The sequence below is a fragment of the Nyctereutes procyonoides genome, unplaced genomic scaffold (genome assembly GCF_905146905.1).
Source record: "Nyctereutes procyonoides isolate TBG_1078 unplaced genomic scaffold, NYPRO_anot_genome, whole genome shotgun sequence".
NCBI lineage: Eukaryota > Metazoa > Chordata > Mammalia > Carnivora > Canidae > Nyctereutes > Nyctereutes procyonoides.
Window position 1 is genome coordinate 19984845 of NW_026575047.1, and position 21864 is coordinate 20006708.

General features: G+C 38.2%; 1 protein-coding gene across 1 annotated transcript in view; it reads left to right on the top strand.

Annotated features, from left to right (window-relative positions):
- The first annotated feature begins 2264 nt into the window (after positions 1-2264).
- Positions 2265-21864, top strand: part of NSUN7 (NOP2/Sun RNA methyltransferase family member 7) — a 76631-nt gene continuing 57031 nt past the window's right edge. Inside the window, exons 1-2 of the mRNA XM_055326164.1 lie at positions 2265-2424; positions 4833-4985. Of these exons, the coding sequence (XP_055182139.1) occupies positions 2265-2424; positions 4833-4985 (313 nt within the window). The remainder of the gene's footprint in view (positions 2425-4832; positions 4986-21864) is intronic.

The following is a 21864-nucleotide window of genomic DNA, read 5'->3' on the forward strand; positions in this document are numbered from 1 at the left end:
GGCAAACTGCCTGCAAAGAGTTCCAAGGAAGGTGTCTGAAAGGAAGAATTGCAGACAGAAAACTGAGGGATCAGGGAGTACTTGAAAGAAGAGAAGGTAAAAGAAGAAGAAGCAGTAGCCTCCAGCACATATTTGCTTGTTGACAGTGTTGTCTCCTGTCTGCATCGGCTCAGAAGTTCATGGCGTCATAGGGACTCAAGCCAGGACAGACACTCTACGAGCGCTGTCATACAGGAATATGAGAGCCACGTGTATGATATTAAAATGTTCTAGTAGCCACATTTTTAAAAGCTAAAAAGAAATATGAAATTAATAATGTATTTTATTTAACCTAATATATTTATAATATTATTATTTCAACATGCCACCAGTTTGAAATTATTAAGGAGATATTTTACATCTTGTTTTCCTACTAAGTCTTCAAAATCCAATGTATTTTGTACTTTATACATGTTGTCATTTGGACTGGCCACAGTTGAAGTGCTCAATAGCCACATGTAGCCAGTGGCTATCTTACTGGACAGCAATGCTCTGTAGTGATGTTGGTAAATTCAGTCCCAGGTTCTCCTATCCTTCACACTTGGTGGAAATCACCAGACAGCCATGGCATTCTTTTTTAATGAGTCCTGGTGTGGTCTCCCAATTCTTGTTACCAGAGCCTGGCCGATGGACCTTCTATTGAGGGTGGGCATCCTGACAGAAGGTAAGCCCCAAGAGATTGTCAGTTTTTAGAAGGCAGGGCTTTGGTCTGTTTTATCCACTGCTATATCCCAACACCAAGAGCAGTGCTTGGAACATAATGAGCACTAGGTATATACTTATTCATTGAATTATATCAGTTTGCCTTCCTAGCTATAAAGCTAGTAAACAGAGCTCATTTCTAGTAACCATTATTATCTGACAATCATTTTAAATTAAGCCAAACATTTTCAAAATTTATGAGTAGAAAGAGCGTTTTCAAAATTTATGAATTAAAAGAAAATCCTAAATGAGTTTTAAAAGTAAAAGGAGGATGCCTCAGTGGCTCAGCGGTTTAGCACTGCCCTCCTTCCAGGGCGTGCTCCTGGAGTCCCAGGATCCAGTCCCACGTTGGGCTCCCTGTATGCAGCCTGCTTCTCTCTCTGCCTGTGTCTCTGCCTCTCTCTCTCTCTCTGTCTCTCATGAATAAATAAATAAAATCTTTAAAAAATAAAAAAATAAAAGTAAAAGGAGCCACTCACTTTCTTGTTCCGCACTTTTAGTGTTACTACTGAATATGAATTTTAACCTTTAAAGATTTTCTAGTAGGCATTACACTACGGCAACAGAAAACAAACAAACAAACAAACTCATGACTATATATATTACTATGCCTATAGCCACATTTTTTTGCTAAATATATTACTGCAGTATTATATAATAAATCTAAATATTTTGCAACATTCTGTATAATTTCAGCCTGTTTCATAATTCCCCGAAGAAGGATAGGATCAGATGAGTAGGTGCATTCACAACAATCAGTCACAGCATTTCAGAGTGAAGTCATTGCCTTTTGGATTTTATTTTTTAAAGCCCTAATAGAACTTTAATAATTAAGATCATTATTACAATTATTATAATAGCTATTCTTTGTTGAATGCTTATTATATTTAAGAATGATGTTAAGGGTTTCGTGTACATTATTTCATTAAAGCCTTAAAGTAATACTAATAGTCACTTGCTTAAAGTCATTCAGTTAATACATGATAGAGCCAGGATAAAATCCTGGTCTGCCTGATTCTTGAGTCGGGAATCTTGTCTATTCAGTTAGTCCACCCTCTCCAGTTTTGTAGTGAAAATACTTACACCTCCACAAAATTATGGTATATTCAAGATCATACAGCTCATGAGCGGCAGAGTCAGAACTGAAGTCCACATCTCCTGTTCTCAGGGCCAGATTCTCTCCTTTATACAGTATAGTCTGTCCATAAGCAAAGCATGGACATGTAACTTATTCAAAACATATCTTTTAAATCACTGAAATGAAAATTGACCTTCATATGAAGAAAACCAGTGATTACTGATTTTTAGTCTATTTAGCCATTAACAGCAACATAATATGTTTAACAGCTAGGATGGGGATTGGGAAAGCGGGATCAAGACTCGAAGTGATCATTGATCCTGGTCCCAAGCTAAAAGAATGAAGTGAACCATTATCTGTGAAAGTGGTCAGTGATGAAGTGTTACTAGCAGAGGAACTCCACAGAAGACCCCAGATAACTTCGGTTGGAGCTAAGAAGCACGAGATGTGGTTGAAAGGGGAGAAAGCTGTCCTGGGTTCACAGAGTGGAAACAATCTCTGCAGATTCCTCCTGAGAGCTCTTCCCACACCTTCTACCTACACCTTTGAATCTCCACCACCTGGATGGGTAGGGGCTGGTGGCTACGGGAATGTCCTAGCTCCAGGTATTTTCAGGGCTGAACTGAGAATGGTCAGCTCTGGAAAGCAGCAGGGGCCTTGTCAATCTCCATAAACCCCAGGAGAATGTAGAACAATGGCCTTCTCAGTCCTGGCAGTCCTGGCGGCTCTCCTCAAGGCCACCTCCCTTCCATTTAAGTCCCTTTTTATTGAAGCCAGTTGAATGCTGTCTTATCCGCATTAAGGGGGCTTGGGCTGCTCCTGGCTACAATTAGATTTTTATGCCACCTGGGCATAGAAGCTCACTTCATTTCCAATGTCCCACCATTCCAGTAGAGTTTTTACTTTGAAGTTCACAATTAACGTTGGGTCAGCAAGTTATTAGATGAACGGGAGACAGCAACACTGGTACAAAACAGTAAAATACTAGCTGGGTTGCAGAGAGGCCAGTGCAAGAGACACAGTGACTGATCATCAACAGGGGGGTGGAGGTGGGGGGGAAAGTCTAACCAAAAGGTATAGAACTGAAATTGTTCCTATAACTCCCCTTGCTGGCCAAAATGAAGAGTGACACAAGAAAAAAAAAAAAAAAGATCTGCCTACTTCCTGCTCTGATACCTCTCCATGTAACTGCATATCCAAATACCTCAAGGTTAAAAAAAAAATAGTAAGAAAAAAATCCAGTGTGAAGGGACTAAAATCAATAGCTTTATTTGCTCTGTTTTTTTTTTATTTGCTCTGTTTTTGATGGATCAGCTATTCAAGTGGGAAATGCAATGAGGTCATTACTTTGATAAAGAAGAAAGTGTCCTCCAAGTATGAACACTGCATGCCATTCACTTACTTCATAAGAAGGAACAAAAGTTATGTGGGCAAGATTTATACCCATCGCACCAGGGAGTCTAGCGATGTCACAGCCATAACACCCAGCCAATCTCAGGGTAGTATATGAAACTGAATTGTGTTTGTTGAATCCAGCACTAATCATGAATCGCAAACACAGGAGTACCAGCAATTCAGTTACCTTACTGAAATGATATTTTTAATTCAGAAAGAAAATTTCTGCAACTTACACATATTACGAAATTAACCATTTAAAATTTTTTTTAATTTTTAAAAAACAAACACAAATAAAAAAAGAAATTAAACAGTGGCTCTACACCCAATTTACTTAATCTTAGGGAAAGGTGACATGGGGAAGATAGTCCACTAAATATGCGGGTTTCTCTCTCTTTTTTTAAGATTTTATTTATTTATTCATGAGACACAGAGAAAGAAGCAGAGACACAGGCAGAAAGAGAAGCAGGCTCCATGCGGACTCAATCCTGGGTCTCCAGGATCACGCCAACCGAAGGCAGATGCTCAATTGCTGAGCCACCTAGGTGGTGCAATATGCGGATTTCTGACAGCTATAACATTAAGAATGCTTTGGAACACATAAGCAGGTATAGGTATAAAAACTGATTGTCATTTGAAATTAAAGTAATAGTTCCCATGACCCAGAGTCTTTTCTCATGATAGCAGGTTTGTTCTTTCTTACTGTTTTGCCATCAGTAACAATCCCATCTCAGCTTCTGGTGATATCCATAAACAAATTCTGTATAATCCTGAGTCTGTCTCCCGGTGGTAAACTACTCCAGAAAATAAGTGTACTTGAAGGCCATTTTGAGATTTTATATTAACTCTCTGAAGTTCCCCCTGTGCTGCTACTTAGTACTTCTAAGTTCTTGAAATAATTTGCAAAATATTTTCTTTTTTTTTTTTTTTAGAGATATATTCATTTATTTGAGAGAGAGAGAGGAGGTCAGGGGGAAGGGGAAGAAGGAGAGGGAAAGAGTCTTAAGCACACTCTATGCTGAGCATAGAGCCCAACCATGACTTGATCCATGATCCTGAGATCATGACGTGAGCTGAAACCAAGAGTTGGACACTTACCTGACTGAGCCACCTCAGCACCCAGCAAAATGATATTCTAATGGCAATTATATTCGCTATTGATCTATAGTTAACTGTATATATTACAGATATCAATGATATTCATTGATGATGGTTGATCAGTTAGCTAATGCTGAGCAAAGTATTTTCAAATATCAGATCATTGCCATTAAAATGTTAAAAAAAAACTATCGCTGCCTTACCTTATTTATACTGTGTGGTTAATAATGATGTTCAACTCTTTTGATGACATTGGGCATTGAATCTTTAACGTATTATTTCTAAGGTGAGGACATCGATATAGTCTTTGATGGTCAGATCAAGCTGGAGCATTGTCTAACACCAAGGGACTTGGATTTAGATGTCATTTTCCAAAAGTGACATTGCCAAGTGGGAGGGCCTAATTGTAAAACTGAGACCAGGATAGTAAGGGCACACAATACAAGGAAAACACAACTCCTTGACCCTGCCCTTACCCATCACCTTCTGCTATCTTCACTTCTTTCCCTTTACAATTTAGGTCCTGTGGCCCATTACTGCAGCCACTTTTTTGCAAACAGCTTCATTATCCTCACTCCATCTACTTCTTCCATCACCACTGCCAGGCAAGAGAATGGTTCTGGATCAAAGCACCTACCTACTTCTCTGCTGAGATCTCCAGGCTACTGTGCTTGTGAGAAATCATACAACTGCACACACTGATTTCACCATAGTCCAATAGTGTCTAACCTGGACTGGTTCCTTCATACAGCCTGGTAGCCATTTGGTATTTCCCTAGGTGGTGGTTGTCTCTGCCTTCCTTCACAGAATTCAATTTCTCTTCACTTACCTCTAACCTTTGACATCAACATACAATCTTCCTTTCTACTCAACAGATAAGACAATGCTATTCAGTTAGGCACTTCTTCACTACCCTGGCCAGTGGTGCACCGGTAAATGCCTAATAACCCACTCTCTGGAGGCCTTGTGTGAGGAAGTTCTGATTTGTAGTTTTAGTCAGTTTCCATGACATAAATATTCCCCCTCTGGTTGAATTCAAGCTTAGAATGTATATTAGCCAGTTGTCAAAATTTCTGAAAATTTGACAACTGGCTTCTGTGAGCTAGTAGGAGCTGGCTCCAGCACACGCTGCATGAAACCCAGAAACTTGGGGTGCCTGGGTGGCTCAGTGATTGAGCTTCTGCCCTTGGCTCAGCTCACAATCCTGGGGTCCTGGGATCAAGTCCTGTATCGGGGAGGCTGTTTCTCCCTCTGCCTATGTCTCTGCCTCTCTCTGTGTCTCTCATGAATAACTAAAATCTTAAAGAAAAAAAAAAGGAACCCAGAAACTTAAATAGGTCCAAAATATCTTTTCCTCCTTCACCCTCTGTCATAAAGAGATGTCTCTCTTATTCTCCCGTCTAAAGTGAAAGACTCCTCCTGTCTTCTATAATTTTTTTTTAAGATTTTATTTCTTTATTCATGAGAGACACACAGAAAGAGAGAGAGGGAGAGATGTAGGCAGAGGGAGAAGCAGGCTCCCTTTGAAGAGCCTGATGCAGGACTTGATCCCAGGACCCCAAGATCATGACCTGAGCCAAGGGCAGATGCTCAACCACTGAGCCACCCAGGCGTCCCTATAAGTATTTTTTTTTCTATCTATTAAAATCCCTCTCTCTGGCATCTTCAACTCCCCCCTCTTTATTGGCTAATTCTTTTTTGTCTTTTTGTCATTTAATGACCCAATTCTCTCCACCCCTTTTTGTTTATGTTAAGAAAACTCCATTTGATTCCACATTTCTGTCCAGCTATGTCACAGACTCATTTCTTCAAAGAATTGTTTCCACTGTCTTATCTTCAGATCACTCAACTATTAACTGGAATCTGGGTTTCCACTGAAATCTCAAAGTTCCTTGTTACTGGATTCAACAGAGAATTCTCAGTCCTTATTCTACTGATTGGTTTTCAGCATTTGACACATTTGACCACTCCTTCCTCTACTTGACTTCTGGGACACAATGGTTCTCTGATTCCTTCTCCTTCCTCTTGGCTTTGGTCTCCTGTGCAGGCTTCTCCCTCCTGTCCTTTTCTTATTTTTGGTGCTTCTCATGATTTTAATCTGAGATCCCTTCTTATTTGACTTTCCCAGGACCTCATCTCCTCCCATGGCTTCCACTACCATCTCTAGGTTGATGATGACTTACTGGTCCATGGCTCCAAGCTAGTCCTTCTCCTGAGCTTTAGATTTGTACTACCCACCAGGCATATTCATTTGCATCTTTAGAGGCACCTCAAACTTAACATTTCTAAAATTGAAATCTCCCCATATCTCCTCCCCTTCTGTGCTCTCAGCTCAGTGAATGAGTCCAAGTTGCCCACACCAGAAATCTTGGAATAATCCTTGAATCCCCCTAATATCTCATTTCCATTAATCACTAAGTCCTGCTAATTGAACTTCCAAAACCTCTTCCATCTCTCTACCTCTTATCATCCACAGGGTTACCAGCCTGGTTCAGTCACATCTGTCTACCAAGATTATCTCTCCCAACTAGTCTCCCTGTCTCCAGGCTTGCCTCATACTAATCTTTCCCCATTCCGAAGTGATCTCTCAAAAACAAATCAGATCATGTCACTTGCCTCCTTAAAAACTTTTGATGGTTTTCCATTGTTTCTGGGACAGAGACCAAACTTGAATATGATCTATGAGTGCCTGTGTGGTCTGACCTCCATTTCTGAGCCTCTCCTTTCTTCCTACCTTGTTCCCATTGATCTAAATTTTTTTCAGGTCCTAAATATGCCATGTGCTATTTCATCTCTTTGAATACACTGTCTACTTTGTCAGGAATGCCATAATTTACTTCCTGCTGCTTCCCATCCCTCTTCCTCTGACTCTTACTCATTCTTACAAGTCACTTCCTGCATAAGTGCCACTGACCCAGTTCCCTTTACTTCTGCAACTGTTGCATTTAATCATTGCATATTTTTAAAAAGATTTTTTGTTTATTCATGAGAGAGACAGAGAGAGACAGAGACATAGGCAGGGGGAAAAGCAGGCTCCTTGCAAGGAGCCCGATGTGGGGCTCAATCCTAGGACCCAGGATCATGACCTGAACCAAAGGCAGACACTCAACCACTGAACCACCCAGGTATCCCTTAACCATTGCATTTAACACAATGATTGTTTTTGCTATCTTATCTCCTTCATTGGTACTATAATCTCTGTGAGGACATGAGCCATGTCTATGCTCTTCACCATCATATCCCCATTGATTTTAATCAAGGAACCCCATGTTCATTAGCATCACTCTACATCTCACCCACCCTCGGTCCCTGGCAACTGCTAATCTACTTTATTCACCTCCCTCAGCAAGTTAATGGTGAGAAATATTCAGCCTGGACCTACTATTAACTTTTAAAATAAGAATATTAAGTTAGTGATTCATAGCAAATTATTAAACCCTCTGTGTCTTATTTTCCTTAACTTTGAAAAGATGCCTATTCATTGAAGAACAAAGCCTATAAGATGACCTGCAGTGTTTCATAAACTGCCTATATATCACTTGGCTTCCTATGAAATTTTATATTGCTCAGTTTCTTATCTCTTGTTTTGGCGAATTCATAGAATTTTCTGTTACTCAAGTGTTGGTTTCTGTTGCTGGAAGCAAAGCTCCTATTATGCTTTGAAGAACCTCCCATTCTTCCATGGCTGGTTCTTCAGATCCCTGCCTTCTGCTTAATGTCTTCCTTGCTCTCTAAATAGGAATTTTTTCCACTCTGAGCTCAAGGAATTTGAGTCCCTGCAAGTTCACATTTTAAAACTTGTCTTACATGCAATGTTGTATTGCTCTCATTCAAATCCTATCTTTCAAATAAGACTTTCTTAGGTGTTTAGTTTTTGTTTTCAGAAATAGGTAATGAAAAATAATAGTGAAAAAATATAGATATAAAAAATAATAATAGATATAAAATAGATATAATAGATATAAAAAATAATAATTATTTTAAGGGAAAAATACATCTACCATCTCCAAGAACTCCATGGGTGCTTGTGAATTGTAACTGGAAAGGCTGATTAATCCATCTGTTCCTCAAGGATCATATTTAACATTAATTGAAGACTTATGACATACCAAGGACAATGCTAAAACCTTTATTTACATTACTTTATTTAAACTCAGGGCAACCCAACAAAGTAGGAAATATTGCTACCGCCTTTTTACAGATAAGGAAACTAAAACTGAGAGATTAAATGACTCATCCAAGGTTAGACAGCCAGTAACTGAAGACGAGGACCTTGATCGGTCTCTGACCAGAATCCATTATGTTTTTTCTGGGGGAAAAATTAATTGTAAAGTTAAAAGGTAGTTTAATCTCATGCTGTTTACCCTGAAAAATAGCGTTAAATTCTGATTGAAATGTTCACAGCAACCAATTTGAATATCTCTTTGATGATAAAAAAATATAAATACCTATGTTTAAATATACGCCCCTTGAGAAACACTTGTGCTTCCTGACCACCAATTTCATTGCTTCTCCATTCAGATTGTTCATATGACATCACAGGATAGAACTGAACTAAGGAGGTTCAATAATGAAAAAGACCAGTTATTAAGATGATTATGCCTCAGGACACCTGGGTGGCTCAGTGGTTGAGGGTCTATCTCCCACTCAGGTCTTGATCCCAGGGTCCTGGGATCGAGTCCTGCATGAGGTTCCCTGCGAGGAGACTGCTTCTCTCTCTGCTTATGTCTCTGCCTGTCTCTTATGAATAAATAAAGTCTTAAAAAAAAAGATGATTATCCCTCTAATTTCCTTCCAATACACAATGCTAGATGCACATTGCTAAATTGTGTCTTATTTTCATTTTTTATAATAATTTCAATTACTGGGATTTAGTGCCTGGCACGTAGTAGGCACTCACTAAATATCCTTTGAATGAATTGATGTGTTATCTCCTTTTTGGAACTCTATGGTATTTATTTCCTAAAGTCAGGACCTGCAAAAAAAGAAGTTTAAAATAGAAGAGTACTAAGGAACATTCAGTGTTGTTATCCTAGGAGTATGTACGTTCCATTTAGTCCTAAAATATATGCCACACTTGCTCCCTAACTGCTTCATTATGTTAGTTTTGTTTCCTTAAACAGATTTCAAGCAAGGACTGTCATTCAATTCTTATATAAGCCCCATGGAGCCTAGTGTAGTGCTGGTCTTATAGTAGACAATCTATCAAAATGTGTATCACATTCTCTTACAAATGGTAAAGGCTTAAAAATATTTCTTTTTTTTTTTTTTTTATTTTTATTTATTTATGATAGTCACAGAGAGAGTGAGAGAGGCAGAGACACAGGCAGAGGGAGAAGCAGGCTCCATGCACCGGGAGCCCGACGTGGGATTCGATCCCGGGTCTCCAGGATCGTGCCCTGGGCCAAAGGCAGGCGCCAAACCGCTGCGCCACCCAGGGATCCCAAAAATATTTCTTAATATGTTATGAAAATGATTTTCAAGTTGATATATTTTATCGGAACCACCAACAGCCTCTTCCTAATTTTCATAAATTGTAATTTCATTTTTTTTTCTCCAGGTTAACATGCATGTAATAAACAAATTATAATTTTATACTTTAAAATTATATATATAAATAAATAAATAAATAAATAAATAAATATAATATATATATATATAAAATGTAATAGCATTATAAAGAATTATTGTGCTGAGGTGCCTGGGTGGGTCAGTCAGTTAAGCATCTGACTTGTGATTTTAGCTCAGATCATGATCTCATGGATCCTGGGGTTGAAACCTACCTTGGAATCCAGCTTTATGCTTAGTGAGGAGACTGTTTGAGATCTCCACTGCTGCTCTTCCCCCCCTCCCCCGCCTGTCCCTTCCCCCACTCACACATGGGCACATGCTCTCTCTCAAATAAATAAATCTTTAAAAAAAAAAAGAATTACTTTGCTGTCATCTTTATGTCTATAAACCAGAACTAATTAATTTGATAGCATGGTCTATATGGGTTGATCTCAGTCATATTCTACCACTTTTATCTCCGATATGTTTTTGATTGAGATATAATTGGAATGCTTAAAATTCAACTTTTTAAAGGTATACAACTCAGTGGTTTTTAGTATATTCACAAAGCTGTCCATCCATCACCACTACATAATTCCAGAACATTTTCATCACCTCAGAAAGAAATCCCACATCCCTTAGCAGACATTCCTCCTGTCACTCCCCCTTACTCTGGCAATCACTAATCTATTTTTTGTCACTATAGATCTACCTATTTTGGACATTTTGTATAAGTGGAATTATACAATAGGTAGTCTTTAGGTCTAATTTTTTTCACTTGGCATGATGTTTTCAAGGTTCATTATGTTGTATTGTGTATCAATTCTTCATTCTTTTTTGTGATCAGATATGCCATTGTACAAATAAACCACATTTTACCTAATCATCAGTTGATGGACATTTGGATTTGTTCTACCTTTGGGCCATTGTGAGTAGTGCTGCTACGGACATTCATGTACAAATTTTTGTTTGAATACCTTTTGTCAGTTCTCTTGCATAGGAAAGAAATTGCTGAGTAAAATGATAATTTTGTGTTTAAGTTTTGAGGAACTACTAATCTGTTTTCCAAAGCAACTGCACCATTTTACATTCTCACCAGCAGTGTTTAAGGGTTCTAATTTCTCTATGTCCTCACTAGCACTTATTATTATTTTGTGTTGTGTGGGGTTTTTTATTTTTTAATTCTAATCACCCTAGTAGTGTGAAGTGGTTTCTCATTATGGTTTTGATTTGCATTTCCCTAACAACCACTGATATGGAGCATCTTTTCATGTGTTCATTGGCCATTTGTATATTTTCTTTGGAGAAATGTCTTCAGATCCTTTGCCTATTTTTTAATTGGGTTATTTGTCTTTATTTTTAATAGTAAGAGTTCTTTATAACTAAATACAAGTCCCTTATTAGATATATAATTGTAAATATTTTAGCCCATTCTGCGAGTTGTCTTTTCATTTTCTTGATAGTGTCTTTTACATCAATAAAGTTTTTACTGTTTTTTTTTTTTTTAAAGTTTTTACTCTGGAAGTTGTATATTTAAACTTTTGATGGAGTCCGGTTTATCTATTTTTTCTTCTACTGCTTGTGCTTTTGGTGTCATACCTAAGAAATCATTAACTAACACAAGGCCACAAATACTTACTCATGTGTTTTCTTTTAAGAGTTTCATTGTTTTAGCTCTTGCATTTGGGTTTCAATCCATTTTGAGGTTAATTTTTGCATATGGTGCATGCACTAACATTTTCCATTTTCCATGTGTAATCATATGCACTATGGAAGTTTATATTGAAGTACTACAAAAGATTATAGATTTAAGTAGTGGGAAGTGACAGTTTTCAAGTAATCAAACTTATTAAATAAGAATTCACAGCAATTACATTTAATCTTAACAAAAAAATTTATCAGAAATTTTCCTGTCTTGGGCAGCCCGGGTGGCTCAGCGGTTTAGTGCCAACTTCGGCCCAGGGCCTGATCCTGGAGACCTGGGATCAAGTCCCATGCCAGGCTCCCTGCATGGTGCCTGCTTCTCCCTCTGCCTGTGCCTCTGCCTCTCTCTCTCTCTCTCTCTGTGTCTCTTGTGAATAAATAAAATCTTAAAAAAAAAATTAAAAAAAAAAGAAATTTTCCTGTCTTGAAGGTAATAAGTGAAAATATAATGACAAAACTCCTTTGCATATTACATTAAATTCAGTAATTTTTTCATAGCATTTGCTTAATCTTTATCAACAAATATTCCATTTCTAGCAGGTAAGAAAAATTTTGATAAGCCTATGTAGTATATAATATTTTCATTTTTATATTTCTATTCTTTTTAATTTTTATTTATTTATGATAGTCACACACAGAGAAAGAGAGAGGCAGAGACACAGGCAGAGGGAGAAGCAGGCTCCATGCACCGGGAGCCTGACGTGGGATTCGATCTCCGGTCTCCAGGATCGCGCCCTGGGCCAAAGGCAGGCGCCAAACCGCAGCGCCACCCAGGGATCCCCAAAGGATTTTTTTTTTTTTTAAGATTTTTATTTATTTATTCATGAGACACACAGAGAGAGAGAGAGAGAGAGAGAGAGAGAGAGAGAGAGGCAGAGACACAGGCAGAGGGAGAAGCAGGCTCCGTGCAGGGAGCCCGACGTGGGACTCGATCCAGGGTCTCCAGAATCACGCCCTGGGCTGAAGGCGGTGCTAAACCGCTGAGCCACCCGGGCTGCCCAGTATCTAATATTTTCATAAAAATAGCTAAATTTAAGTTGTTCTGTTCAAATGAAATAGAAATAATGAGCAAGCTTATTATTAAAACGATTTCCTTATTCAGTAGTTGATATCGGAATGTTTATTGGAAGCAGAGTAATTTATTAGACCTCCTGAATACCTTTCCTGAACAGACATTTCAATTTGAAAGAATTTTAACAGTATATACTGCATGCCCAGAGACATGGAACAGACAGCAGCAGGATTCAAGAGGAGAACAAAGAGACAAAGATCAAGCAGGTTTGCCAAACAGTAGGTCCCTGTGTTTGAAAAACCTTGAGGGCTTTGCAGCAATTCCATTTTAGAAGTTTTCTGTAAAACAGAGTTTGAAGTCCAAAGCACAAAACTCATTTTAGAGATGAAGTCACTGTTAAATTACTAGGGTTAAATGTATCACAGTTATGGATTCTCTATAATTAGCATTGCTTATTTTCCAAGATCATAATTTATATTCTCTATTAAATTCAAGCTTCTGAGGAAAAAAATTGACAATGATTAAAAAAAAGTACATTCTCCTAAAGGAGAGGGTTTTTAAAAAAACTTAATTAAAAACTAGAGTTGGGGAGATTTTGCATAGAGATTGAAATATGTTATTTTTAGTTTTTAATAAAATTTGGAAGATTGGCTGTGGGGCACTGGTGGCTCCTAAAATATAATTTATTTCATGTTAAATGCCCTTTCAGTAACTGTATCTTTCATGCTCAAAAGAAAATCTCTTTCAGCAACTACAGGTGAGAACATTTTGATGTGGCACATATACAAAATCACATGTGGTGTTGAGATTGGCCTTTGGGGACAGCGGTGCCCTATCTTTTCTCACTCTCGTTCTGGTTGAAATTTTAAATGTTTTGTTATCAGAAGATTTTTCCACTTAGGAGCAAGTTGACAGCCTAGGGAATGATCACTCTGTTATCTTGCATCATGAAAATTGGTGGGTGTGTCTTGCCTTGGATTCTCTGAAATGCTTTTTGGTGACAATCATTTGTTTTTGACCTGAAAACACCATGGTTTTGCTTTTCAAATTAGGGTACCAATGTAAGCTTTGTGATGGCAGAGATTATCTTGTTACTGCTAAAGCCCCAGTGTCTAGAATACTGTCTGGTATGGTATTATAAATAATTATAAATGAGAAGGAGGAGGCAGAGAAAGAGAAGGGGGGGACAAAGAAGAAGGGAAGGAAGAGGCAGGAAAAAGAGTAAGGGAGAAGGTTAAAGAGGAAGGAAAAAAAGAAGCAGAAGAACTAGTAGGGGAAATGGAATGAATGATACTACATCATAAGGAATATATACATGGTGGAGAGATGCAAAGCTAAAGGACCAACATAGGGATATTTGGGGAGGATCAATTTTACCCAAAGAAATGAGATGGGGAGGAGAATATTATATTAAAATAAATATAGAGGGCGCCTGGGTGGCTCAGCTGGTTAACTGGCTGCCTTTGGCTCAGGTCATGAACCTGGGGTCCTAGGATGTACCCTTACATCAGGCTCCCTGCTCAGTGGGGTGCCTGCTTCTCCCTAAGAAGAGGGAAAACACCTCTCCTCCCTTCCTCCGCTCTTGCGTGCTTGGTCTCTTCTCACACACAGAATAAATTTAAAAAGTTAAAAAAAATGAATATAGATATGTGATGGAAGAAGATGCAAAATTTGCATTAGGCAATAAATTTATTCTCTGCTTTCACAGACTCCTAGAAACTCAAGCTGGGAAGGGATCAAAGAAGTCATTTTGCCACATCAGCCATGTATGATGCTGTAATCTAGGGTTGGCAATTTTTTTCAGAAGAAGATAAGAAATTTTATTTTATGTATTTTTTATTTTTTATTTTATTTTATTTTATTTTAGATAAGAAATTTTAGGCTTTGAAGGGCATAGTTTCTATCACAAGTGCTCCATTATGCCATTTTATTATTATTTTTAAGATTTTGTTTATTTATTCATGAGAGACACAGAAAGAGATGCAGAGACACAGGCAGAGGGAGGAGAAGCAGACTTCACACAAGGAACCCGATGCAGGACTTGATCCCAGGATTCTGGGATCAGGCTCTGAGCTGAAGGCAGATGCTCAACTGCTGAGCCACCCAGGTGTCCCCCATTATGCCATTTTAGCATGAAAGAACCTTACATATACACAATATGTTTTTTTTTTTTTTTTAAGTGCATGTCTGTGGGCCGATAAAATTTTATTAAAAAAAAAAAAACAGGTGGTGGGACAGATTTGGCCTGTAGGCTACAGTTTGTTGAGCATAACTGCATATCTCCTAGAACATTCAGACAATGCTTATAACCTCTGTCTATATCTGCATGACAGGGAACACACTTCTTTCCAAGGGAAAACTATTCCATCTTTATATAAGTGTGGTTATAGAAAGGCATTCTTTATATTGAGTAAAAAAAATCTGCTTTTGGTGTTATTATGAACTGAATGTTTGTTTCTCCCCAAAATTTGCATGTTGAAATTTAATCCCCAGTGTGATGATATTTGGAGGAGAGACCTTTGGGAGATAACTAGATCATGGGTGGAGCACTCAGGAATGGAATTAGTGCCTGTGTAAGAAGAGGACAGAGAGCTAGTTTACTGCATCTGCAAACCAGATGAGGGCTTTTACCAGAACTTGACCATGCTGGCACCCTAGCCTCCAGATTGTGAGAAAGAAATTTCTAAGCCACCCGGTCTATGGTACTTTGTTACAGCAGCCTGAATCAAGACAAGTAAGACAATACCATCTTAGTGTCTGTTTGTAACTTAATGATTTAGTACATGATGCTTTTTTTTTTTTTAAGACAGCTTCTGTGTCTAGTCAGCATGGAATAACAAGGATCTGATTTACTCTCCCACCTGAAACAACTAAAAAACTGAGCAAAATGTAGGAGACCAGAGCATTCAAGATACTGACACTAGGCAACCAAGGACAGTGATCTCTGAGAGATGGGAAACGAATGAGGTAAGACTCCAGTTGCCTCCACCTTACTGCCTAGAGCCAATTTCTAGGACTCTGAACTGGGAGCCCAAGTGGAGCCCAAGTGGAGCCCAGTCATCTCTCTGAGTCGAGGAGATGGGTTTGCAAGTCCAAGGGAGCCAAGGACAACAGCATGCACAGAGTGAAGCAGAGGATCAGAGAGACAAATCTGGAGATGTGCAGAGGGGCCTTTTTGATATTCAGCTGAGTGCTGCTCAGTGAATGTATGTGAAGAAGTTAGGCAAGGTCAGGGAAAGAAACACCTGAGAAGATTATAGAAAAGAGGAAAAAGTTCTTGGAGCTCACCAGAGGCCAGAGATAGTCCTTGCTCCTAACAGCTCTTAACAGCTCCTAACAGTTTTTCAACAGAGTGGAAAACTTCAGAATTCATAGGTACTCTTTAGAATATTAAGACTCACTTGCCACAGTAATGAGGGCAAACTATTCCTAGGCCAAATGCTGCTTCGGCCCTGGATAAATGAACTTAAAAGTTAGATCTGAGGGGCACCTGGGTAGCTCAGTCACTTAAGCACCTGCCTTCAGCTCAGGTCATGATCTCAGAGTCCTGGGATGGAGCCCTGAATTGGGCTCCTTGCTCAGCAGGTGTCTGCTTCTCCCTCTCCCTCTGCTGCTTTCCCTGCTTATGCTCTCTCTCAAATGGATAAATAATATTCTTTAAAAAATAGTTAGATCTGAAGGGATCTGTTTTCAATATGTTTTCCCCTAAACGTACATTAGATAAAGTGTAATTTATAAATTAGGCACAGTAAGAGATTAACAACATAATAGAATAATTATGAAAATGTACTGTAATAACAGTTATTTGAATGTGGTCTCTCTCTTTCAAAATATCTTCTTGAACTGTACTCCCCTTTGTGATGATGTGAGATGATAAAATGCCTACATGATGAAATGAAGAAAGGTGAATGATGTAGGTACTATGACATAGTAATAGGCTACTATTGGCCTTCTGACAATACATCAAGAATGTCATCTGTTTCTGGACCTTAGTTGACCAAACTGCAGAAAGAGAAAAAATGGAAAAGGGGATACTGTAAATAGATGGTGAAATACCCAGCCATAGACTGTCCTTGCATTCTGACAGCACTCAGTCCAAAGTGAACCTTGCTTCCTTGGGCCCTACTACAAATCACCCAACCACAGCTCCAGTCCTATAATGGGTCCTTTCGAACACCCTCTTATTGAGAAGCCCTTTTCCTAAGGGTGTGCATTCTCCCTCACTGCAATGAGTGACAAACCCAGCTTGTATGTGTCCTTGGCTTTTGCTGGAGGGCTTTGCCATTTTGATATATTATTTAATATAATCTTCATAATAAGAGCATAAGTCTGAATTTATAGACAATCTTAAGGCTCCTAAAGGTTTATTTAATTTAGAGTTACAGGCAGAAAGAGACAAATCAAGGATTTGAACACAGGCTCTTTGAATATTCCTCACTACCTTGGATGACAAGAAGACAGGGAGCAAGATAAAGAAGAAAATAAAGATGTTCAAAAAGAAACAAAAGATTTTTTTCCTCATGCTCTTTAACTGTCACTTTCATGGAACAACATCTCCATCTTGTGATATTTTATAATGCAAGTTTTTAATTAACTGGATTTTACAACTACAGTCAATCATTCAGAGGCAACCAAGATTTAAGAGAATACATTTTGCTATTATTTGCTTCATAGGCAAAATAAAATTAAGCCGTTCAATTGAAAACCACAACTAATAAGGAAATAAATGTTTTTCATTGTCATCTGTGGCACTTTTTTTTTTCATGAAAGATGACCCTGTTGTATGTTTTCACTTCAAAATAATGTCCTTAAGATAGCTGAAGATCACATAGAGTATATTGATTGCCTATACATGAAGAAACTTTTGGATGCCTGAAGGTTAAGGGTGGGAGAATTTTCAATGAATATTCTTTATTTTGTATTAAACTAAAATCATGTGAATATATTACCAGTTCACCACATAAGTTAAAAAATTTAAAGGTCAAAAATAAAACATACAGATATGCACCTTTACTTTTTAAAAGATAAATAGTATCTGCAACTAAGGTACTACAGAAAATAAAATGAATTATCTGGTTTTTCATTCATTAGTTGTAACTGACTCAGATTCCTTAAATATGAGGCTGTTGCAAGAACAGCTGTTGTTGTAAGAACGAAGTAAACTAGGAAGAAGGGCTCAATTAAAAAATGATAGGGAGAGGCACCTGGATGGCTCAGTCAGTTAAGCATCCACCTCTTGGTCTCAGCTCAGGTCTTGATCTCAAGGTTGTGAGTTCAAGCCTGTGTTGGGTTCCACCTTAGAAAAAAATGATAAGGAGCCAGATAGAAGAGGGGAAGACAAAGAGTTCATGCACATAGAATATAGCAATAAGTATATTCCTAAATAATTATACAATCTGAATTTTAAGAAAACCTTTTCTAAATCATTTGAAATAATATAATTGAAAATTTAAGACAAAATAGCATTGGCATATGGAGCAAGTATTGTACTGACATACTTATGCTAAAAAACTATTTGTCAGGGGGCACCTGGGTGGCTCAGTTGTTTAAACATCTGACTCTTAATTTCAGCTCAGACCATAATCTCAGGGTGTAAGGGTCAGGCTCTGTGCTTAGTGGGGAGTCTGCTGGAGGTTCTCTCTCTCTCTCTCTCTCTCTCTCTCTGTTCTTCCCCCAGCTAGCCCTATCTCTCTTTCTCTTTCAAACAAATAAATAAATCTAAAAATATTATTTGTTGGTTATCTGAAATTCAAATTTAACTGGATGTCTTGTATATTATCTGCCAACCCTAACTGCACATCCATTAAAAAAAAAAAAAAAAAGATAACTCATCAATTTACCAGCAGATGGCTCCCTGAATCTAGTTTAGAATAAGATAGTATAATCAAACCTAGTGTGGAGTCCTTATTGTCTCAGAGTTTTTATTGTTTGGTCTGGTGTGATTGGGTTAGTTTTGTGGGGGAGTGGGAAGTTTTTATTTAGTTATATAAAAGCATAAAATATCCTTTCTCGCCATTTCATATAACTCTTCATGATTCTTAACTTCCGAATATGAATAAGAAAATTTAATTTTTAATATTTGTTTCTTTTATATTTGCTCAAGCATTTAAATACTAAGGCAATACATATAATCTCAGTGTAAAGTGACTCTGACATTTCTATTAGATTGTGTATTCTGAGCATTAGGTCAGGGATCGCCATAAATACCATACCTTTACCTCTTCCATGCAGTCTGATTTGCTATGATATTCTAACATTGAGGCATGTGTTTTGTTTTGATCCAAAACACACTTCCAGAGCTCCCAATGAAATCATTGATTCAAAAGAACGTTTAGACCTGCCACAATTTTACTAACCCTTTGCCAATGCCAAAATAATTTGATGTATTCAAGTCTAAGACTTATTTTCTAGGAAAAAGTATTCTAGAACAATTGTCTTAGAGTCTATTTTGTCTGATAAGAGTATAGCCACTCGATCTGTCTTTTGGTTCTAGTTTGGATGGCTATAGTTTTTCATCCTCTCACTCTCAACCTATGTGTGTTTGAAACTAAAATATGCCTCTTGCAGCCAGCATATAGCTGGATTTTTTAAAAGATTTTATTTATTTATTTATTCATGAGAGACAAAGAGAGAGAGCGAGGCAGAGACACAGGCAGAGGGAGAAGCAGGCTCCATGCAGGGACCCTGATGTGGGACTCGATCCTGGGTCTCCAGGATCATACCCTGGGCTGAGGGTGGTGCTAAATGGCTGAGCCATCGGGGCTGTCCTATAGTTGGATTTTTAAATCCATTCTATTACTTCTGCTTTTTAGTTAAGTATTTAATCCATTTACATTTAATGCAATTGCAGATCAGATAGGATTTATATTTACCATTTTTCTTTTTTTTTTTTTCTGTATATCTTATGTCTTGGTCCTTTTATTCCTCCATTCTGCCTACCTTTGCTTAAAAAAAAAAAACCCTTTTGAACAGATATTTTAAATAAACACTGATAAATCTTATTTTAAAGAGATACTTAAATATCTTTCCCCTATTGACTGCCAATCTTTCTCAGTCTCTTTTTCACTCACTTTTTTCTTAGTAAATAAATCTTGGACTTCAACATACCAAGAAACAAATATAAAAAACAGAGACTTGCCGGGGGTTATGTAACTAATTCATGACAACATTAGGACTAAAAAACTGGTCTTCTAATTATACCTAGTTTTTTTTTCTTTTTAATTCTATCTAGTTTCAAAGTTCCCACTACCACTGTGCCATGTAAGCAGACTGAGTTCATTTGTGACACAAGATCCTTCTAATGTCTTTCTTTTTTTTTTTTTTAAGATTTTATTTATTTATTCCTGAGAGATACAGAGAGAGAGAGGCAGAGACATAGGCAGAGGCAGAAGCAGGCTCCTTGCTGGGAGCTTGATGCAGGACTCAATCCCAGGACCCCGGGATCACACCCTGAACCAAAGGCTTTACCACTGAGCCACCCAGGTGCCCCTTCCAATGTCTTTCTTGCCAGTTATGAATTTCTTGTATTTTCTACCTCTTGTGTCAGAAGAAGCATTTTTCCTCTAATGCTTGAATTCAAATTTCTTGACACAGAGTTTCTTCAGTGCAGAGCCAGCACCATCAAAGGTATGGGAGATGATTTAAAGTGATATCCTGAATTAGTATTGAATAACAAATACATAACAGAAAGCTGCTTTATCCAAGGCTCTTTTGAGCCTTCTGACAAGGAGAAAATCTCATTTTTGGGCTCGTGTTTAACACCTCTCTAACATTGCCCATCTTCCTTTTTATTTTTTATTTTTATTTTTTAAAAATTTTATTTATTTATTAGAAAGAGAGAGAGAGAGAGAGAGAGAGAGAGGCAGAGACACAGGCAGAGGGAGAAGCAGACTCCATGTGGGGAGCCTGACGTGGGACTTGATCCCGGGCCTCCAGGATCACACCCTGGGCTGAAGGCAGCACTAAACCACTGAGCCATCTGGGCCGCCCCTCATCTTCCTTTTTAGCTGAGAGCAGTCAACATTAGGCCTGGAGTGCTGGTACACTGTTTCTAGCTAGAATTTAATAGTATTATTTTGCTTTCATTGTGATTATTTTCATTTATGTCAAATGATGCTGATTTTCCATTCACAGATTTCTATTAAAGTAAAGCTGTGATCTTGATTTTTTTTAAAAAATTGAGAAAATAGTATGGATAGTAGTATATGGATGTGGAAAAATCACCCACAAAAGTGGTACTTGAATGACCACATCTGGAAAACTACTGTGTTGTTGCAATCTATTATGATGATTGTCTATTGTAACCTCTTTTCTCCGGGGCCACCAAAGGTAATCAATCCTGGGAAAATGAACCTCTTTTCTTTAAGGTTTTATTTATTTATTTGACAGAGAGAGCATGAGCAGTGGGGAGAGACAGAGCAGAGGGAAAAGCAGACTCTCCACTGAGCAGGGAGCCCAATGTGGGGCTGGATCTTAGGACCCTGAGATCATGACCCAAGCTGAAGGAAGAAGCTCAAACGACTGAGCCACCCAGGTGCCCCAATAGTAGACCTCCTGAACCTCTTTCCCTGTTGCACCCCAGGTAACTCCAACTCTTCCTTAGTTGTTGGCATATTTGGCTTTTAAATTTCAGAATATTGCTTCTAAGGATGCCGTTTATGAACTGCTATGGTTTGGACTTTTGTTCCTCTCCACTTGCCTCACCATTCAGGACTCCGCTCCATCCCAGTTGTCTGCTGCTTCTTAATTAAGAAAGATTTTCCCCCTCCTTTTCAAATGATTATAGCTCTTTTGGTTATCTTTGATGGGCTTGTGTTAAAGAACCACAATCATATTTTGATTTTCCCAAAGTGATCTTTGCATTATCATCTTACCATTTCAAGTTATTTGCGACAAGTTTCCACAGGGACTGGGCAAGAGGACACTTGAGTAATGCTACCCTCTAAGATATGCGAAGTATTCCTTCATACCAACTCTCACCCAGCATCAGAGGATGCTATTTATCCACCTCAAAGTGAGTAGTTTCCTGTCTTTTGGGACATTCATCACCCTCTTCTCCTCTGGGATAGAATATTTCAGTACCTGACCATCAGTAACCAGATGCAGTTTACCCATGAGGTTCTGAGGATCCTCAGACAAATAGGGCTCCTAATACTGCCCTTGTACCCCAAAGTTCCTAGTTAGGTATAGCTTAGGTCCACAATGGAACACTAGGTATCTTTATAAAATACAAAAGAATAAGGAAAAAAATATTGCAGAGAAAATAGACTTATTTTTAAATGGCAAT